General features: G+C 47.9%; 1 protein-coding gene across 1 annotated transcript in view; it reads left to right on the forward strand.

The window, feature by feature from the left end:
• Positions 1 to 21,619, forward strand: part of ARAP2 (ArfGAP with RhoGAP domain, ankyrin repeat and PH domain 2) — a 570,354-nt gene that overhangs the window by 28,284 nt on the left and 520,451 nt on the right. Inside the window, exons 2-3 of the mRNA XM_082248393.1 lie at positions 16,253 to 17,000; positions 20,417 to 20,481. Of these exons, the coding sequence (XP_082104519.1) occupies positions 16,327 to 17,000; positions 20,417 to 20,481 (739 nt within the window). The 5' untranslated portion in view covers positions 16,253 to 16,326. The remainder of the gene's footprint in view (positions 1 to 16,252; positions 17,001 to 20,416; positions 20,482 to 21,619) is intronic.

Below are 21,619 nucleotides of genomic sequence, written 5' to 3' on the forward strand. Positions count from 1 at the left end.
TATTGAGTTCAGTACAGACTTCCAAGACCGAGGGGGGAGAAGTATCAGTCCAGTGTCGTAGAATGGCTCTCCTCGCTATCATTAGGCAGTTCAAAAGCCAAGGTTTGTGGAAGAGGAGGGATTTCCTATCGGCCAGCGGCAGGAGAGCGTAAACGCCATCCGTGTAGCCGAAGAGCAAAGCGTAAACGTCTTTAGGCAGGTGTAGTCCAAGTGTAACAGAAATGAACGTTAGAATCTTGTCCCAGAAGCGAGAGATATCCGTACAAGACCAAAGTTTATGAAATAGCGTAGGTAACTGAACTCCGCAGAGGGTGCATATCTTGTGGGCCGGGTCGGCAGACCAACGAAGACAAGGGAAGTAGGCTCCATGCACAATATTGAATTGCTGCTCCCTCCAAAATTAATTGCGAACAAATAAACGTGTAGCATTGTAGCCTTTGAGGGCCAGGTGTTGAGCTTGTGGGAAGTTCAGCACTGTATTCCAGTTTTTGGCAACTTGAAGGATAACCGTGCCATGCCATTCTTGACGAAGGGGGGTATAGATATGAGAGATCCTGTGCCTGCCCTGTGAGATCCAGGAGTCAATCAAAGTATGCTGGAAGCGTGTAGACTTGTTGGAGCATATAGAATTAACAAAACAAATACATTGTTGTACATACAAGGGATGGGAGAGAGGGATAGCATATTGGGCGTGGAGTACCTCTACAGATTTCGGGATACCCGAGATAGGGTCAAACAATTGTATGAACTTGATCAGACCTTTAGATGCCAAGTATGAGAAGGGATTGCGCTGCTGAGCCTGGGGGAACATAGGATGGTTGCAAATAGGTAGATAAGGGGATAGCCTTTGGGGGGGCCCCCAATTTCTTACGGACTTCCCGCCATGCCAGGACCGTATCCCTAATCAGAACATTCTGTCTCAGAGGCAGGGGGAGATCTCTGTGCCCACAGTGCAGCAGCGCCACCAGGTCAAAAGGTCCGACCATACTGGACTCTAAATCTAGGTTGGTGTACCTGGAATCTCTGCGCACCCCGGATTAGTCAAGACAAATTGTACAAGCAGGGAGTCCGACACCCCCGTCCTTAGTGGACAGGAACAATTTGGCAATAGCTATACGTGATCTACGACCTCTCCAAATAAACTTAGCAACGGCCTTATTTAGTCTGGATACATCGGTGTGTTTTAGAAGGAGGGGTATAGTTTGAAGGGGATACAGCAGTTTAGAGAAGCTCATCATTTTGAACAGGTGACAGCGACCTAAGAACGATATGGGCTATAATTTTATCAATAGTGGGCGAAAAATTTAGACGATAGAGGGAGGACGGATGTTTCCCTATTTTAATTCCCAGATAAGTGATGTAAGAATGTACGACTTTTAGCGACGAACAGGAGGTCCAGGGGGGGTGATGAAGGGAGTGGAGGGGGAGCACCTCGCTCTTACTGAAATTAATGCGCAGCCCCGAGCACAGGCGGAAGCTGGCAAAAAGGTTTTGGATTACCGGGAGATCATGACTGGGGTTCGCAGTGAAGATCAGGACGTCGTCAGCGAAGAGCGCTGAGCGCAAGTCCCTATCGCCCACCGGAATTCCATGTAAAAGTGGATGATTGGTAATTAGTCTAGACAGAGGCTCTACTGCTATATTGAACAATAGTGGGGACAGTGGACAGCCCTGTCTCGTACCTTTTGTGTAATCTAAATGAGCCCGAGGCATGACCCGCCACCATCACTTGAGCAGTCGGTTCGGAGTACATTGCCCCAGTCAAGTGAGAAAATGGACCAGAAAACCCGAATTTTGCGAGGACCAGATCCAGCCAGCAGAAACTTACATTATCAAACACTTTTTCTGTGTCTAGTGTAATGATGGCAGAGTCCGAGGCTGGATTGGCCCTGGCATATTCCAAGGCCGCTACGACCTTTCTAATGTTGGAGGTGGCGGATCTGCCTTGGAACCCTCCTGGGCTGGATGAATAAGTGAGGGGGGGATAGTGGCTAGACGATTTGCGACAATTTTGGAGAGAATTTTGGCATCAAGGTTGAGCAGTGAGATGGGGCGGTAGGATCCTAGATTGGTGGGATCCTTTCCTTTCTTATGAATAAGCTTTATGTGCGCTTGGAACCTGGTAAGCAGATAGGGGCCGCCGGAGTAGATGAGGTTGAAAAGGTCCAAGAGGGTGGGGGCAATCGTGTCGATGGCTAGCTTGTAAAAGTCGGAGGTGTACCCGTCTGGGCCGGGGGCTTTCCCAGGAGCCAAGGCTTTTACCGTGGTGATGACTTCTACTAGCGTGATTGGTGCATTAAGGTGAGACATGTGGTCAGGAGATACCGTGGGGAGCGAGATAGATGCTAGGAGATAGTTTGCCTCTGCCTAGTCTATGGGATCAGGACCGTAAAGCGATTTATAGAAATGTTCAAAAACGTCGGTGATGCCTTGAGGAGAGTCAACAGAGTTGCCCTGGGCGTCCATCAGAGTCATGAAATGAGTTGGTGTAAAGGGAGGTTTGCATAGGGAAGCTAATAGTTTACCAGGTTTGTTGCCTAATTTGTGAAATTGCCAGTCCAGCCATGATGCGTGGATAGTCTCCTGTGCCGCAGCCCATTTATCAAAGTCCAGCATGGCGTCGTGCCAGCGGCTCCTGTTCTCGGGGGTGTTGGAGAGGTTCAAAAGCTGCTGTGCCTCTCTGAGAGACTCGCTGGCTTCTGTATAGGCTTTAGTGATTTTTTTCTTGTGGGCTGAGGCATAGGAGATAAGCCGTCCCCGTAATACCGCCTTGCCCGTTTTGCAAAGCAGTGTGGGAGAACAGTCAAGGGTCGAGTTAAACTGGAGAAATTCGTTCCATGTGTCCACTATGAGCTTACGGGCTCCTGGGTCTTTAGCTAGGTATGAAGGAAATCTCCAGGACCCTTTAAGAGGGGAGGATAGGGAGAAGGAGAGGTCTAAGGAAGTAGGGGCGTGGTCCGAGACCGCGATATCATGGATATCGGGGCGAGAAGTAAAGGGGAGAAGGTTGTAATTTGGGAAGACGTAGTCAATTCTAGTCAGTGTGTCGTGGTGTGAGAGAAGAAGGTAAATTCGCGGGCCGAGGGGTGAGCAAGTCGCCATGCGTCCGTGAGGTGAAGCCCATCAGTGAAAGTCTGGAGTGGGGAGATGGTATTTGAAGGCAAGGACACAGAGCGAGCCCTGCTCCCAGACCTATCCTCACTATCGACCATGAGAGTGTTGAAATCCCCCGCTACTAGAAGGGGTAAGTGAGCATAGGGGGCTAACCTGGCTTTGAGCATCTGGAAGAATGACTGCGTTGGGGAGTTAGGGGCATAAACCGCCGCCAAAACCCAGGTGCGGGCCTCCGTAGATAATTGGATGAGAATGCAGCCTCACACAGCAGAGACTTATGAACCAAGATCAGGACACCCGCCTTGCCTTGCACAGCCGGGGAGCAAAAAATTTGGCCCACCCACAGCTTACGCATGCGAGGGAAGGCCTCCTCAGATAGATGCGTCTCCTGCAAAACAGCAATGTCTACTTTCAGGCGTCGAAGGTGTGTGAGGATCGCCATACGTTTATGAGGGGACCGTAGTCCCTTGACATTCCATGATACAACTTTCATCTAATAGGGGGGTACCAGTTCAGATGAAAATGCAGCCTTAACAACAGTGAGTGTGCACACCAGAAAGTAGTACTGCCCCAACAATCTTGCCTGAGTGAATAAGGGGGCAGGGGTATAAAGCATCCGCATGTGAGGAAAGGCCTCGGAAGGGAAGAGGGTGCCCAACAGGGGACTGGGGAAGAAAATAAACAGGTACGTACCAGGTGGGTAGGAGACTTCGCTTTTTTCCTCATGTGACCCAAAGTGCACGTCAGAATCAGCGTTACCGGGGATCAACGGTGGGCGCCCAGCAGTTCACTGACGAGAACACCAGTGTGTGACCGTCAGGACACACGGACCCGGGGGACCGGGGAAGGAAACGATACGTGGACCATCGGGAAGGCTGGTTTCCTGTAATGAGGAGAAAAGGGAGGCCCCGGGGGAGCCACACGTCAAAATCAAACAGTAACTATAGAGCTCATTGCAGAGTAAGAAAAAATCAAAACAAAATATCAGAAGGCGAGCAGAGCAGCCCTACTTAGAACCTAAGTAGGAGACAGGTTGGAGCCTGATTAGTATGCAACCTTAGGTGTAGGAAAGAGCGCTCAGGGCAGGCATGGAATCGTCAGAGAGCCAGAGCCATAGCAGCCTATAGAGTCAGTGGCGGCGTGATCTGCGGCTAGGGCCGGAAAGGCGAAGTTTCTTGGCCGGGTCCTTTCTAGGACTGCGTTGGTCCCTTGGATTGTCAGAGTGCTGTGTTTTTGGAAAAGAGCCTGGCAAATAGGTTTTAAGGCCTTCCTCCGTTTAGATACCTCCTGCGAATAGTCCGCAAATGACAATAACTTGTGGCCGTCAATTTGTAAAGCTTTGGAATTTCTGAATGATTTCAATATGCTCACTCTGTCCATGTAGTTTAGATATTGAACAATAACCGGTCGTGGGGAGCGACGTTCATTGGAAGGGGCTCCTAGACGGTGGGCTTGTTCAGCAATGCATGGTGCCGTGAGGCCCAGGGCAGAGGGGATCCTATGCACACATATGTCATGTAAGGAGTGATTACTGAAAGATTCCGGCAGGCCAATTATTCTGAGATTGTTCCGTCTGGAACGATTTTCTAAATCATCCAACTTCTCCAGCATGTATCTTTGTGTCTGCCTGGCAGCTTGGTCATGGGAGAAGGAGGATTGGAGCTCATCTTCCACATCAGACATGCGGTGCTCTAACTCTGACAGCCTGGTGGAGTGTTCCCCTAGCTCCTTCCTAAGCTGAGTGATGCCCAGAGCAATTGCCTTGTCCACAGCGGCTGTAATAGTCGGGGATAGAAGTGCTGCTACCGCCTGGGCCAGCGAGGTGTGCCTCAGGGATTCCAGATGGAGGAGAGCTCTGAGGGAGAGGGGCGGGCGGCGCCGCTGCATCCGCCATGTCTACCTCGGATGAGGCCTGATCCGCGGGCTCGCCTGGGGCCGTGGTGGATGGCGGCGGGAGGGGCCGTGAAACAGGAACTTGTCCATAGCTACTAGTCCCTCGGCACCGGAGTGTCCCCAGCAGGCGGTCTGAAGGCTTGGATGGGCTCAGGAAAGTCCTTATATGCCGGTGAGTACGGAGCCGCTCACATGAGGGGCCAGAACCGGAAGTAGGCAATTATTTTTCCTTTCAATAGTATTTATTGAGTTTTTGCAAAACAAATAACAAGTACAACCACAAAAATGTTGTTAAAGAGGAACAAAGTACAGAGTGTTCTGTGTATACATATGAGAAGAAACAGGTAAAACTTGATGCATGAAACATAGCAATGAGATTATCAATAGGACGGAACAAAGTATCTACTATGGGTCCAGACTGACCAGTCTCTGTGGAACCTTGGACCACGTAAGGAGGAGTATGCGTAAGCTTTTTCAAGGGAGTATTGGGTATTGACTTGCCATAAGACTTCTAGGTGGGAAGGGGCGATAGGTTGCTTCCAATAGCGTGCTATGACGGTTCTAGCTGCAATGAGAACGTGGGCTACCGGTGTTCGCACATCAGGTGGTAGCGTATCCATCCCTAGAAACAGTAGGGCTAGAGCTGGATTCGGTTTAAGCAATATTCCAGTGACAATGGAAATAATTTCAAAGATTTTGCCCCAGAAACTGGTCAGTCCCTTACAAGTCCAAAAGACATGGAGCATATTGCCAATCTGGTCGCACTGGCGCCAACATGTGGGGCTGTGATTATCATAAATTTTAGATAAACGGTATGGGGTTAAATACCACGAGTTAAGATTTTCTGAGCTTGTTCCCAGTGGGAAACACATCGGGATGATTTATACGGGGTACAAATAGCCAGTTGCCACTGTGCTTTGGAAAATGATAGCCCCAGCTCTCCCTCCCAGGCAACCATATGCGGTGTTTTGTGGAACGTAGTTTTTTGACCAAGGGAATTGTAGAACAGGGAGATCCCCTTGGTAGGACATAGAGGGTTGGAAAGAAATTGCCATATGTGTGAGGATAAGTGCATCTGCGGTGGAGGGTATTTGCGAAGAAAGCTGGAAATACTATGATATGGGAAAATGGCTTGTGGCGGGAGTGGGAACTCCCTCTGGAGCGTCGCAAATGACTTTAGGGCTCCATCATGGTAGAGTTGTGATACGTCCTCAATGCCCGCCGAGGTGAGTTTGGATATGTTAACATATGGAAGTAGGGTCTGAAAAATGGCGAATGGTAGTGGGATTGCAATAGATGGAGGGGAGGGGCGGGATTGAGCAAGGAGCTTTCTCCAAGAGAGCAACGATGCTTGAGTTGGGAGTGGAAGGAAGTGTAAGGGAAGCTGTCTCCATTGATCAGCTAGTAGTAGGGTATGTAGGTGTTCGACATTGGAAAGTGAGGATTCAATGGAGAGCCAGGGGAGGTTGGTGTGTGTCGAAAACCAATGTCGTAAGGGTGCTAGTCGGGAGGAATGGTAATAATCGAGGATGTCCGGGACCCCGAGTCCACCCACCGACCTATGTCGAATCATATGAGCATAGGAACATCTCGCTCTCCTCTTCAGCCAAATAAACGAGCGCAGAAGTTTGACAAGGGACATTATGAAATGCAGAGGGATAGGTACTGGTAGAGTACGGAACACATAGAGGATTTTTGGCAAGCATAACATCTTGAAGGCTGCGATTCTACCAGTACAAGACAATTCCGTTGATTTGAGCTTTGATAGGTCGCTTGATATGGCCGAAAGGAGAGGCGACATGTTGGAGGAGGCCAGGCCTGCTGTGGGGAACGTCAAGTTGATACCTAAGTAGTGCAGGGGTGCTGTGGACCATGTGTATGGTAGAGTGGATTGTAAGTGAGTGCGTATAGAAGGGTGAATCCCCATATTGAGAATGACAGATTTGCCAAAATTGACTTTATAGTACGAGAGGGAGCTGAAGGTTTGTAGGATTGCATGGGCTGCAGGGAGGGAAACAACAGGGTTGGTCAGGCTAAGGATCACATCGTCAGCAAACAATGTGATCGTATGGTTGGATTGGCGAAACTTAAAACCCGAGATTAGGGGATGTTGCCGTAGCTTCACAGCCAGGGGTTCAATAAGTAGGTTGAAAATAAGAGGTGAAAGGGGACAGCCCTGCCTTGTGCCTGTCAGGGATACCACATGCAGGCATCCAGCAAGGGTGATCAGATCAGTTGGCTGCACCAAGGAATCAGGACCCAGATGGATAAAGATGTAAATAAGTTTATTAAGCAAAATGACACACTCCAATACCAACACCAGTGACCATAAACAAGTAAACAAAATATAAATGATAACAGTACAAAACCCCAATAGAACCTAACAAACTATATACAAAGGGATGGAGCAAACAATAGCAGGACAGGACAGGGACAGGAGACAAGGAAAGCAGGGAGCCAGGTACAGGAAGCAGGATGCAGGGAACAGGACTCAGGATCAGGATACAGGTTTCAGGATACAGGTTTCAGGATACAGGTTCAGACAGGGACACGGCTAGCAGAGAAAATACTGAAGCACTGAGCCTCAGTGAAGGGCGGGCTTATATTCCCTCAGCAGTCCTCCTCAGGTGCAGCTTAATTAAAAGAACAGTCCAGCTGCTGGGAGACACCCGCTGGTGGGCCCTGGAACTGCGCCCCTCAGTTCCAGGAACAACAGTGCCACCAGCAGGTGACCCACGTAATGACACAGATCCTGACAGTTCCCCCCCTTTAAGGAGCGGCCTCCGGACGCTCCATTGTGCTTCTACCCCGAAAGTCCAAAAAGGTCTCCCCTCCATGTCAGCGGGTCTTCTAGCACTCTCTAGGCCAAAGTCCTTTAACTTGCCGGAAGGCGTGCCACCAGAGTCCAGCAATTGATCATGCGCCCCACCACCAGGGTCTGGAAGCCGTCTTGGCACCCCACAGGTCAAGTTCCTGAAGAGGCGTAACATTAGGGATACACCTGCCCTCATTGCAACACATGTCCCAACACTGGGACTGAAGGCAAGCTGGACATCAAGCAGGGGAGCGCCAGCGGCATGCAGGATATCCGGCAGTGGCAAACCAGGCTGGGCAACAGACAGTGGCACATCAAACAGGGCGGCAGACCGTGGCTCAGCAGGCACTGGATCAGCAAACACTGGGTCAGCAGGCACCGGAACAGCAAGCACTGGGTCAGCGGGCACTGGAACAGCAAGCACTGGGTCAGCAGGCAAAGGATCAGCAGGCACAAGATCAGCAGGCACAGGATCAGCAGGCACAGGATCAGCAGGCACAGGATCAGCAGGCACAGGATTAGCAGGCACAGTAGTGGTCACCAGAACAGCGGGCACCAGAACAGCGGGCACTGGATCAGCAGGCTCAGTAGGAGGCACCGGATCAGCGGGCACTGGACCAGCAGGCATCAGAACAGCAGGCACTGGATCAGCAGGCTCAGTAGGAGGCACCGGATCAGTGGGCACTGGATCAGCAGGCTCAGTAGAAGGCACCAGATCAGCGGGCAATGTAACAGCAGGCACTGGATCAGCAGGCTCAGTAGGAGGCACCGGATCAGTGGGCACTGGAACAACAGGCATCAGAACAGCGGGCACTGGATCAGCAGGCTCAGTAGAAGGCACCGGATCAAAGGGCACTGGATCAGCAGGCTCAGTAGGAGGCACTGGATCAGCGGGCACCGGAATAGAAGGCACTGGATCAGCGGGCTCAGTAGGAGGCACCAGATCAGCGGGCACTGGAACAGCAGGCATCAGAACAGTGGGCACTGGATCAGCAGGCTCAGTAGGAGGCACCGGATCAGTGGGCACTGGATCAGCGGGCACTGGAACAACAGGCATCAGAACAGCGAGCACTGGATCAGCAGGCTCAGTAGGAGGCACCGGATCAGTGGGCACTGGATCAACAGGCTCATTAAGAGGCACCAGATCAGCGGGCACTGGATCAGCAGGCATCAGAACAGCAGGCACTGGATCAGCAGGCTCAGTCGGAGGCACCAGACAAGCGGGCACTGTAACAGCAGGCATCAGAACAGTGGGCACTGGATCAGCAGGCTCAGTAGGAGGCACCGGATCAGTGGGCACTGGAACAACAGGCATCAGAACAGCGGGCACTGGATCAGCAGGCTCAGTAGAAGGTACCGGATCAGTGGGCACTGGGTCAGCAGGCTCAGTAGGAGGCACTGGATCAGCGGGCACCGGAACAGCAGGCACTGGATCAGCGGGCTCAGTAGAAGGCACCAGATCAGCGGGCACTGGAACAGCAGGCATCAGAACAGTGGGCACTGGATCAGCAGGCTCAGTAGGAGGCACCAGATCAGTGGGCACTGGATCAGCAGGCACTGGAACAGGCATCAGAACAGCGGGCACTGGATCAGCAGGCTCAGTAGGAGGCACCGGATCAGTGGGCACTGGATCAACAGGCTCAGTTAGAGGCACCAGATCAGCGGGCACTGGATCAGCAGGCATCAGAACAGCAGGCACTTGACCAGCAGGCTCAGTAGGAGGCACCAGATCAGCGGGCACTGTAACAGCAGGCATCAGAACAGTGGGCACTGGATCAGCAGGCTCAGTAGGAGGCACCGGATCAGTGGGCACTGGATCAGCGGGCACTGGAACAACAGGCATCAGAACAGCGGGCACTGGATCAGCAGGCTCAGTAGAAGGCAACGGATCAGTGGGCACTGGATCAGCAGGCTCAGTAGGAGGCACCGGATCAGCGGGCACCGGAACAGCAGGTACTGGATCAGCGGGCTCAGTAGGAGGCACCAGATCAGCGGGCACTGGAACAGCAGGCATCAGAACAGTGGGCATTGGATCAGCAGGCTCAGTAGGAGGCACCGGATCAGTGGGCACTGGATCAGCAGGCACTGGAACAACAGGCATCAGAACAGCGGGCACTAAATCAGCAGGCTCAGTAGGAGGCACCGGATCAGTGGGCACTGGATCAACAGGCTCAGTAGGAGGCACCAGATCAGCGGGCACTGGATCAGCAGGCTGGGTAACAGGTATAATTGTATGTGTTGGGAAAAATCTCCTTTTCTTTTTAGGTTTAGATACAGAAATCTTGCTAGTGGTTGCAGGGCTATGAATAGATTGTGAAGTAGATGGAAGCGAAATGGCAGTATTGGGAGATGGTGGAAAAGGAGAGACAGTTACAGAGGAGAATTTCTGAGAGGTTGCTAGGGGCAACAGAGTAGTAGAGGAAGTTTTCACAGAGTTAAATGCAGGAAAAGTGCAACTCGTTAAGCCAGGATATGAACAAGCAGTGGAAAGCAAACCATACCTAACTGCAGCTGTGGTTGCTACGGGTAACGGAGAGGAGAAACTTTGAGAAAACTGGTGTCCAGAGGCAGAAGTGGATTGGTGTGAGTTAGCTGATGCTAAATTGGAAAGATCTGACCAGGTTTGCAGTAAGGCCTGAACAAAACTCAATTTACAACCCCCTTGTCTGATTAGAGAATATACAGCATTCATGCAATCCAACAGGGCCTCTGGAGAATACACTGAATAATGTTCAATAAAATAGGGTTTATCATCTTCCAAGAGCCACACAAGAGATACCACCTGAGAGACACTAAAAGGAGGAGAATAATCATCACCACCCTTAGGGGTATTAGATAAAGCCAACTCTGCACAGAGCTGAATAAGTGGCTGAATCTCTCTGAACAAAACTCTGCCTTTGTCAACAAACGAGTGGGCCAGACGGATGCATTCCAACAACTGCTCGCTAGTGTAAGTTTTCAAAATTTGGCGACAATATTCCCTGTCTTCTGTTACAAGCAAAGAAAAATAAAAGACCTCCTCTGACTGCATCTTGCAACAACCAGAAAATTCCTAATTCCCAGGTGCAACCGATCTGATCGTTAGTGGCTTCAGTATTCTGTCAGGGATACCACATGCAGGCATCCAGCAAGGGTGATCAGATCAGTTGGCTGCACCAAGGAATCAGGACCCAGATGGATAAAGATGTAAATAAGTTTATTAAGCAAAATGACACACTCCAATACCAACACCAGTGACCATAAACAAGTAAACAAAATATAAATGATAACAGTACAAAACCCCAATAGAACCTAACAAACTATATACAAAGGGATGGAGCAAACAATAGCAGGACAGGACAGGGACAGGAGACAAGGAAAGCAGGGAGCCAGGTACAGGAAGCAGGATGCAGGGAACAGGACTCAGGATCAGGATACAGGTTTCAGGATACAGGTTTCAGGATACAGGTTCAGACAGGGACACGGCTAGCAGAGAAAATACTGAAGCACTGAGCCTCAGTGAAGGGCGGGCTTATATTCCCTCAGCAGTCCTCCTCAGGTGCAGCTTAATTAAAAGAACAGTCCAGCTGCTGGGAGACACCCGCTGGTGGGCCCTGGAACTGCGCCCCTCAGTTCCAGGAACAACAGTGCCACCAGCAGGTGACCCACGTAATGACACAGATCCTGACAGTGCCGTTGGTGATAGGAAAGGATTTGGAGAGAACACCCACTGAGAGCACTTTAGCTGAAGGGGAGGAATAGAGGGTAAGTATTGCAGACAGAATCGGACCAGAAAAAACACATTTTTGGAGGACTGCTCTCATGTAACCCCAGTGTACACGGTCAAACTCCTTCTCTGCATCTATTGAAAGGAGCAGAGAAGGCGTTTTTGTGCGCTCCGCGTGATGGATCAGGTTAATTACTCGCCTGGTGGCATCTGGAGCCTGTCTGCCTTTAATAAATCCCATCTGATCCCCACTGATCAGTGAGGGGAGGATGGTAGCCAATCTGTTGGCTATGAGTTTGGCAAATACCTTGATGTCGTTATTCAGCAATGAGATGGGTCTAAAGTTTGCGGGAGATGTAGGGGCTTTGCCAGGCTTGGGGAGAGTGGTGATATTGGCCTGGAGCATCTCAGTCGGAAAACGACCGGAGGAGGCAGCATCGGAGAACAATTTTAACATATGGGGAGCCAAGAGGTCTTGCATAGTACAATAGTACTCGTTGGTTAATCCATCGGGGCCCGGGGATTTGTGCATAGGGAGAGACTTCAGAGTTTTAGTTAGTTCTGAAAGTGTAAAGGGTTTATTTAGGAATGAAAGCGACTCCGCAGATACGGATGGCAAGGAAATGTCTCTTAGAAATGTCTGGATATCGGTCTCTACAGGTTGGGGGGTATTCGGGTCGTTCTGGAGGTTATAGAGGGAGCCATAGTAGTCCGCGAATGCGTCGGCGATCTTCTGGGGATGAGTCAATTTAGCGTTAGTATGGGGATGGACAATGAAGTCTATTTTTGATTTGGCCCTTCTCGCTTTTAGTCTAGATGCGAGGAATTTACCTGCCTTATTGTGGGAGGAATAGTAGCGCATACGGAGACGAGCAAGGAATTTATCGTGTTGTTCCGTCATGAGTCTGCGTAGGTCTAAGCGCAGGGAGGAGAGCTTGGATACATTAGTCGGAGACGGGGTGTTTTTATTCGCATTATCTAGGGACTGTATATCCGAAATGAGACTATGCAGTTTAGCTTGACGTGCCTTCTTGAGGTGGGATCCCAGTTGAATAAGGACACCCCTAACAAAGGCTTTGTGTGTTGCCCACAGGAGAGACGGGGGAGTTTCAGGAGTGTCATTAGAATCGAAGAAGGCTCGCATTTGAGATTGTAAAAATTTAAGGGAGGCAGGGTCGGACAAGATAGAATTATTGCACCGCCAGATAAACGAGGAAGGAGAGATAGGGCTCGTGGCTAATGACATATGAATGGCAGCATGATCTGACCAAGTGATAGGGGATATGGAAGTGGCAAGGACTAATGGAAGTGTGGATGAATCCACTAGAAACAAATCAATTCTGGTGTACGTGTTGTGGCAAGGCGAATAGAAGGAGTAGTCCCTTTCTTCCGCGTGTTGGTAACGCCACACGTCATGGAGTCCCTCGGAGTGGGCGAGATTGGCAAGGGACGGTAGGGCGGACTTGCCCCTGGCAGAGGAGTCCATGGCGTGGTGCATCACCAAATTAAAATCTCCGCAGAGAATGAGCTTGCCACTTTTAAGTTTAGCGATTTTCGAGCACAGCTTATGTAAAAATCTCAACTGGTGTACATTTGGAGCATATACGTTCACAATCGTGTATGGACATTTATCTATGGTACAGTTAAGGATGAGGTATCGTCCCTCCGGGTCCTGGACCACCCTGGAGTAGTCAAAGGACACGAAGGGACGAATCGACAACATCACCCCCCTCTTCTTTTCAGTGAAAGAGGCTTGAAAGATGTGCGGGTAGTCCGGGTGAGAGCAACGGGGAGAATTTCCTTGCTTAAAATGCGTTTCTTGTACCGCAAGGATATCAGCTCTGGATGTTGTCGCCTCTTTCCATAAAGAATATCTCTTCACGGGGTGGTTTAGACCCTTAACATTCAAGGAAAGTAGTTGAAGAGGCATAAAAACTTAAGGAGAGGTTTCCCGTGTGTGTTGATACCAATAGGTAAAGGAGACAGTTATTGTGCCCGGAGGGAAAGTCTGGCATTGGGGGGGGGAGTAAAAAGGTGGGGTAATTGAAGTGTGGTGGTAACCAAGTTCGAAAGAGTACCTGAGTAACCGGCAACGATGAAGCATGGAAGATACGCACTATGGACCAGAGCTGGCGAGGGAAGGCAAGTCCACGGTCATTGCTGGAGCAGAGAAGGATCTGGTGTCTGGAGTGGTAGATATCAGGGAATTCCAAAACGTAGATCCATAATCGAGGCTGGAACAGAACATAGAATACAAAAGAGACAAAACGAACGAACAAAGAGCAAAAGGTAAAAAAGACTTGGTCCGTTGGGACCAGGTGTGCAACTGGCGTTGCAAAGGCAGCGGGGGTCATGAGCACGGTAGAGGGTGCCCATCAGAGGCAGAGGAGCCGGGGTCACCCGGCGAATGCATCAGACGAGACCATCATTTATGACGGGTGCTGGATCTGGACACTCTTGACGCGACGTTCCATTCGGGCTGCACATGAGAGATGGGAGGTTGGCCGTCGGCGTGTGCGGGACCAGGAGGGTCAGGGATGATTCCCCATTGACGGAGCATGCGGATGCCTTGTTCCATGTTGGTGATCTGGGATGAGGTGCCTTGATGCGTCACACATAACTTCGCCGGGTATTTCCATTTGTATACGATTTTATGATTGCGCAGAGCCTTGGTGATGGAATTCAGGTTGCGTCGTAATTGTAGGGTATACTGGGAGTAGTCGGGAAGTATTTGGAGTGCGGCAGCGAATTCTGGAAGATGATCTTTGCGCCGGAAAGTCTCGAGGATCTTTTCCTTAGCCTGGAAAAAGTGTACTCTAAGCAGTACATCTCGGGGGACTTCTTGCGGGAGGAAGGATGGCTTAGGAATACGGTGTATTCTGTCTATAGTCAGATCCTCGTTGGTGAGTTCAGGGACCGCTTTGTGGAATAAATCTCTGACAAAAGAGGGGAGTTGATTGGGGGAGATGGATTCTGGTATACCTCGGATTTTGAGGTTGTTACGCCTCGACCGGTCCTCAAGGTCGGCTAATTTGGCTTGGATGCGGCGTATATCATCTTGTTGTGAAGTATGAGAGTCTACCAACACATTATAAGAGGTTGTGAATTCTCCCAGCTTGTTCTCCACATTGTGGACTCTATCTCCAATGCCATGGAGTTCTTTCTGGCAATACGCAATCGATGCGGCTATGTTAGCTTGCATGGAGTTATTCATGATAGAGAACATGCTTATCAGGGTTGTGTCAGACACAGGCTGGCCCGTGGTAGGAATTGAGGCAAATGGGTCGGGCGGGGGAACATAGGCCCAAGTGGTGGTAGTCCCTGGGGTATTGTGGCTGCTCACCTCCATTGCAGGCTGATCAGCGGCTGTGTCACTGTCCTCCCATCTAGGCCGTGATTTGGCCGGGCTCTGAGCGGAGGGAGTTGCAGGAGAGGAGTCACCGGATCGAGCCGACCGCATTAGGAGCGGTGTGTTTGTCTGCCCGGGAGCCGGAGATGAAGCTGTGTCGTCATCGCATGCGACCGCCGCTAGAGGGCGGACTCGCTGCGGTAGAGGATGGGCTCCGGCGCCATTTTGGTGTAGACCAGCGGCGGCTGGTCCGAAGAAATCCGACATTTTGCGCACCGGAGGGACTGCAGGCTTCTTTTTGTGCATGCCGGAGTGCGCCCTGGATGTTCCCACGTCTAGATCGGGGGGTCACGGATCCGAGGAATCAGTGTCGTAGGCTGTGGAGATTGGATTCGCCGGGCGAGTGCCGGGGCTCCCTGACTATGCGGCCATGTTAACAGGCGGTCGCCACGCCCCTAGTAGGCAATTATTTTTAATGTTTTACATAGCTATACATGCAAAAGGGGCCAGCCTAAAATTATCAAGCAGGACTTAATTCTCTGACTAAAGTTCCACTTTAAAGCAGTGTTCCACTTAAAAGTGGAACTTCCGCTTATCTGTCTCCTCCCCCCTCTGGTGCCACAGTTGGCACTTTACAGGGGGGAGTGGGTACCTGTTTTTCACAGGTACCCTGTCCCCACTTCCGTGGGACCTCGCCGCGGCAAGGTTGGTCAGAGGTTCGGCCCTCTACTCCTCCCTCTACTTCATGTCCAATTACCAAGTGCAGCTGCTGGGTTCCCTTACCAGCAATGGCAGTGGCAGCACCTGACAGCCGATGGAAACATCGGCTGCTGTGCTAACACTGCTGGACTCCAGGACAGGTAAGCGTCCTAATATTAAAAGTCAGCAGCTATATTATGTGTGGCTGCTGATTTTTAATTTTAGGAAGGAGGGGGGAACTCCGCTTTAAGTCACTTTAAGTAAATAAAGGGCACACACATGTTAAAGAAATTGGTATTTTTTAAAAACACAATCAGTGATTACATTGGGCATATTCTATTTTCTTAAAACCTCTGTAGTGGTTTCCACCTCCTGCTGGTTCTTGCCTTTGCAAAAGACTAGGAAGTATATTTACAGATTTTACGTGCAGTACCAGCTGCTGTAAAATTATATATCTAAAGAGCTAAGGTCTTGCTATTGTTTACTAAGGGTCTGCAAGAGTTTTTTTTCGCATTGTAAATTCTCTCTAATGCATTATTTTTAAGCATGCATACAATAGGCTACATTCTTTGTACATGTTTCCAGCTGTTTAAGAATGTTTAACTTCTTTGCTTATCTGTATATTCTTTTATTTACTGTAATGCATGTTTATAAGTGCAAATTTATGTTTTTCCAGGTACTGAAGACTCACAGAAACCACGTCTGCTCTTGTCTACTGACAATGCATTATACATGTTTTAGAAGTTCATAATGACAACCAACAATAAATACGATGTTGGCCAGATGCTAACCAATATCCATTTAGAAATTTATCATCCGCTTTTTGAGACAGCAGGCTACAGAACAATATCAGACTGTATGCAATTAAATCATGAAAGACTTCAAACAATGGGAATGTCGCTTACTGGGCATCGGAAAAGGATTCTTAAAAAGATACAAGAATTACTGGAGCAGTTGTATTGGACTCCTGAGGATGCCACTGTTGATACAGTGAAGACAAGTGAGGACAGATTATTAGAACATGGCGACCACATGCCGCTACCTGAACAGGGCTTGTTTAAGTCCAGTGTACTGGATAATGCCCTTCCCGTTGAATCCAACAAATACTGCACAAATTATTTATCAGATTATTTGACATTTGGTGAAAATGTTTCTACTGACTCCAAGGATAAGGACCAGGACATGTGTTCTGAACAATCCAAAATATTTGAATATGACACAACACTAGAGTTCATGGAAAACTCGGAGAACTCTAGTTTTTTTGAATTTCAAGGATCCATGGTTGAAAATGATTTATATGGAACAAGGAATGAGGGTGAAGTACATAAAACAAAAATAAAGAGAGGTCCAACTCGATCATTCATATTAAGAAATAGACCTGTTCCAGATTTACCAGTTTCTGTCAGTAGTACATCCTACAGCAGGTGAGTGCAGATGTTTTTGGACCAAAACTGATATTTAATGGCTTAGGGCTTATTATTCAGGCCTAGATTGCTGCATAGTTAACACAGGAATTTTCTAGAGTTGGCAGAGATGCCAGAAGCCATTCATACATCATGTTAGTAATTCGAGTTACATAGTTAGTGAGGTTGAAAAAAGACATCAGTCCATCCAGTTCAACCTATGATGTGTGTGTGTGTGTGTTTGCTGCTAAATATATACTGTATACCCCTGTATGTTGCGGTCTTTAAGGTGACTGTCTAATAATTTTTTTAAACTATCGATGCTCCCCGCGGATACGACTGCTTGTGGAAGAGAGTTCCACATCCCCACTGCTCTGACGGTAAAGAACCCCTTACGTATTTTAAGGTTAAACCATTTTTCCTCTAGTTTTAGTGAGTGGCCACGTGTCTCATTGTATTCCCTTTCTCTGAAGAGTTTGTTCCTTACGCTAGGGTCACCAGTACAGTATTTGTACATTGATATCATATTCCCTCTCAAGTGTCTTTTCTCAAGAGAGAATATGTTCAATGCTTGTAGTCTTTCCTCATAGCTTAGATCCTCCATTCCCCTAATTATTTTTGTTGCCCTTCTCTGTACTCTCTCCAGTACCAGCACATCCTTTCTGTGGCCAGACCAGAGTCTTGTAGAGTGGGAGAATAATCTCTTTATTTCTGGAGTGAATCCCCTTTTTTATACATGCCAGTATTCTATTAGCTTTGCTTGCAGCAGCTTGGCATTGCATGCCACTGCCAAGCCTGTTGTCCACTAGGACCCCCAGGTCCTTTTCCATCTTAGATTCACCCAGAGGTTCCCCCCCTAGCAAGTAGCTTGTGTTCGTGTTTCTGACACCCAAGTGCATTACCTGACATTTTTCAACATTAAACCTCATCTGCCCTGTAGTTGCCCATCCCATTATTTTGTTTGGGTCCGCTTGTACGGTTTCCACATCCTGTATAGAAGTTATTGCCCTACTTAGTTTAGTATTATCCGCAAACACCAAAATTGTGCTAGATATCCCCTCCTCTAGATCATTTATGAATAAATTAAACAGGATTGGTCCCAGGACAGATCCTTGGGGGACCTCCCTTTCCACACCCGCCCAATCCGAGTACTCCCCATTAATCACCACCCTTTGCACTCTCCCCTGGAGCCAGTTCTCTATCCAGGTACTCACCTTATGGTCCATACCTACCTTCCTTAGTTTGTACAGTAAGCGTTTGTGGGGAACTGTGTCAAATGCCTTTGCAAAGTCCAGATACACCACATCCACAGGCCTTCCTTTATCTAGATGGCAACTCACTTAATCATAGAAGGTTAATAGATTGGTCTGGCAAGAACGATTTTTCAGGAATCCATGCTGATTACTACTAATAATACAGTTTTCATTACTAAATTCTTTTATATAGTCCCTTAACATCCCCTCTAAAATCTTGCAGACTACTGATGTTAGGCTGACAGGTCTATAGTTACCCGGGATATATCTCAGCCCTTTTTTAAATATTGGTACCACGTTGGCTTTTTTCCAATCAGCTGACACCATTCCCGTCTGTAGACTATCCGTAAAGATCTAGAATAAAGGACTAACTTCTAATAAAAGGTTTCAAACTGCTGCCCTACCTGCGAAGACCAAGAGTTGGGTCTTCATTGTTATTGTGCCAATATAGTTTGTGAAGCTGTGTTTATCTAGCACCTTATGTACTTACACTTTGACTATAAAGATCTTCTAATGCTGTGGGGGCTATATTTTAATTCCAGGATAATGGCATGTAGCAAAGCATATTATCACATTCAACCGCATTGCCCCTGAGCAAGTATGCACCTGGTAGTAAAAGAATGGATGCTGCTTCAACTATGGATACTCAAACAGACATGTTCCAGTACATAGGGACAAAATTGTAGAATTTTTTTTTTTCTTTAAGGCAAGCAGAGGGCAAAGAACTAGTCACTTGTATTACCTGCTGTTTCCTGGCAGCTGAACTGTTTACAATTACTGACAGCACTGTGCCTGGATGTGGTTATTTTTGGTAGAGGTGCAAGTCTTTGCTCCTTAATATCAGAGCACCCTGCTGATCCAGTAGCAGAAGCAAGGGAATCCATGCACTGCACATCCTCAGGTACAGCTCTAACTCCAGCAAGGTGAACATTTAGCATCACCAGAGCTTTTTTAGCTGGAACATTACCAAACTCCATTCTGCCACTTCTGGCTCTGGTCCCTTGCTTGCTGCTCAGCACTTTCACTTTTAAATACAGAAGGGTGGTGCCTGCATTGACAAGTAACAGCGCTCCTCTCCTGGCAGCTGCACAAAACCCTCCCTGCCCTGCATATCGCTATGGCAGCAGAAGAGGTGGCGCAAATCTACATATCCATTCTAGTCTCACTGCAGAAGCTCCTCCTGGAGCCCAAGCTGGCAGTGTTCACTCAAATGCTGTACGTTGTAGCTGGGGGAAGGGTTATCAGGGGAGAGATCTGTACTGGAAGTGGGGAAGAGGTTATTGGTGAGGGGGAGTTCTGTACTGGGGAGATAATTTGGGGGTCAAACTATTTTTGGTTATGAGATATGTACTCCTCAACCCTTCACTCTTTACTTAGCACACTCCTCACCCCTGCACTGTGCACTCCTGAGCCCTGCATTCTCTACATAGTGCACTCCTAAACACTGCACTCTATACATAGTACACTCCTGAATCATGTACTATGTAAATAGCACACTCCTAAACTCTGCACTTTTTACATAGCCCACCCCTGAACTCTGCACTCTGAATGAAGCACATGCCTGAATCTTGCACTCTGTGCATAGCACACTTGTAAACTCAGCTCTTTGAATGTAGCACACTCCTCAACCCTGCACTCTGCGCATAGCACACTTCTGAACTCTGCACTCTATATGTAGCGCACTCCTTAACTTTGCACTCTGTGCATAAAGTACTCCTAGCATTTACCAATACCCGACTGGCCACATCTACCATTCAATGCTGCATGATCTCCCCCATGGAGGTGGGGGGAGTCATGTTTGCGATCCTGCACCTCTTAGAAGTAAAAGCCATGAGCATCAAACAGTGACTTTAGCAAATTTCACTCCAAATCTGGTGAGACTAGCAGTTAGAGGCAGCAGTACACAGGAATCTCACATTGCAGAAATACAGCAATTAAGCTGTGGGCACAGGAATGTTTAGGCACAGTAAGTGCACTGTAATTTTCAGAGTAATTTAAGACAAAGTCAATTTTTCAGTGTACTGCTTATTTGCAATAAACATTTCTAGAGATTTCCTATAAAATAGCAAATCTTCATGATTTTGAGTTTAGGCTCACTTTAACATTAGTTAGGATATGCTGTTTTTTTTTGTTTTTTTTTTTTGTAACGCAGTCTGAATCTTGTATTTGTTTTCTTTGTTTAAGACATTCTGGGGAAATGATGACATATACCAATCCCAAAGGAGATTTTACTATCAACTTAGAAAACAGTAAGTCAATCTTTCACAGCAACTTGCATGAATACATCTATATTCTAAACTAATATAGAAATGGAGTGAATTTTAGCTTAAATTTACAGCAAGGCAGCTGTCACCAGGTCTGGAGATTGCCTATGCTGTATGCACACAGTACTACAATTGATTGGGTTGGCATACAATACTGTTGAAGTGTACTACTTCTTCATTTAGGGAACTGTCAAATCTCATCATGGAAATGATTTACTAAATAATATAAGTTATACACCTGCTCAGCATACATGCATTTACTGTGCACTGTTTTTTTTTTTCAAATGCAGAATTATTTATATGACATCAAATGTACAGTATTTGTAAAAATAAAAATGCAATAGGTTCTGGCTTTATCAAAATTACATCACCTGTGCTTCATAGTTTTAATGGTAAATATGTTTCTCCTATCAGCCTTGCAGTAAATAAAATAATATTGTTGGAAATCACATTGATTTTGTAAAGACTATTTATTATGCTCAGGGACAAAAAACAATACATACCATTAAATAGTACATGTGCTAAGCAATATTCCATTTTAAATATGTATTCCTCTTTACCACCAGAGGATTGAGATCTTAGCCTCCTATTTCTCTATATCTTTGTAGCTTCCATGCTGTAGGCTGTTTAATTTAGTGTACTATGGGGTTTAGCTAGCTAAGCTGAAATTTATTTTTCAGGATTTATTTATTTCAGTTACATATATAGCGCAGTCAATTTACGCAGCGCTTTACATATACATTCACATCAGTCCCTACCCTCAAGGAGCTTACAATCTAAGGTCCCTAACTCACATTCATACATGCTAGGGACAATTTAGACAGGAGCCAATTAACCTACCAGCATGTCTATGGAGTGTGGGAGGAAGCTGGAGTACCCGGAGGAAACCCAGGTACAGGAAGGACATACAAACTCATGGCAGGTAGTTTCGTGGTTGGGATTCGAACCCGGAGGAAACCCAGGCACAGGAAGAACATGCAAACTCCAGGCAGGTATTGTCGTGGTTTGCATTTAAACCAGCAATCCTTTTGCTGCTAGGCGAATGTGCTAACCACTTCACCACTGTGCCACCCATTCTGTAGGTTTATCCTGAACCTGGGCTTTAATTATTCCTACCTGTTGA

Source organism: Pelophylax lessonae, assembly GCF_965119305.1.
Source record: "Pelophylax lessonae genome assembly, chromosome: 1".
In the NCBI taxonomy this organism is placed as follows: domain Eukaryota; kingdom Metazoa; phylum Chordata; class Amphibia; order Anura; family Ranidae; genus Pelophylax; species Pelophylax lessonae.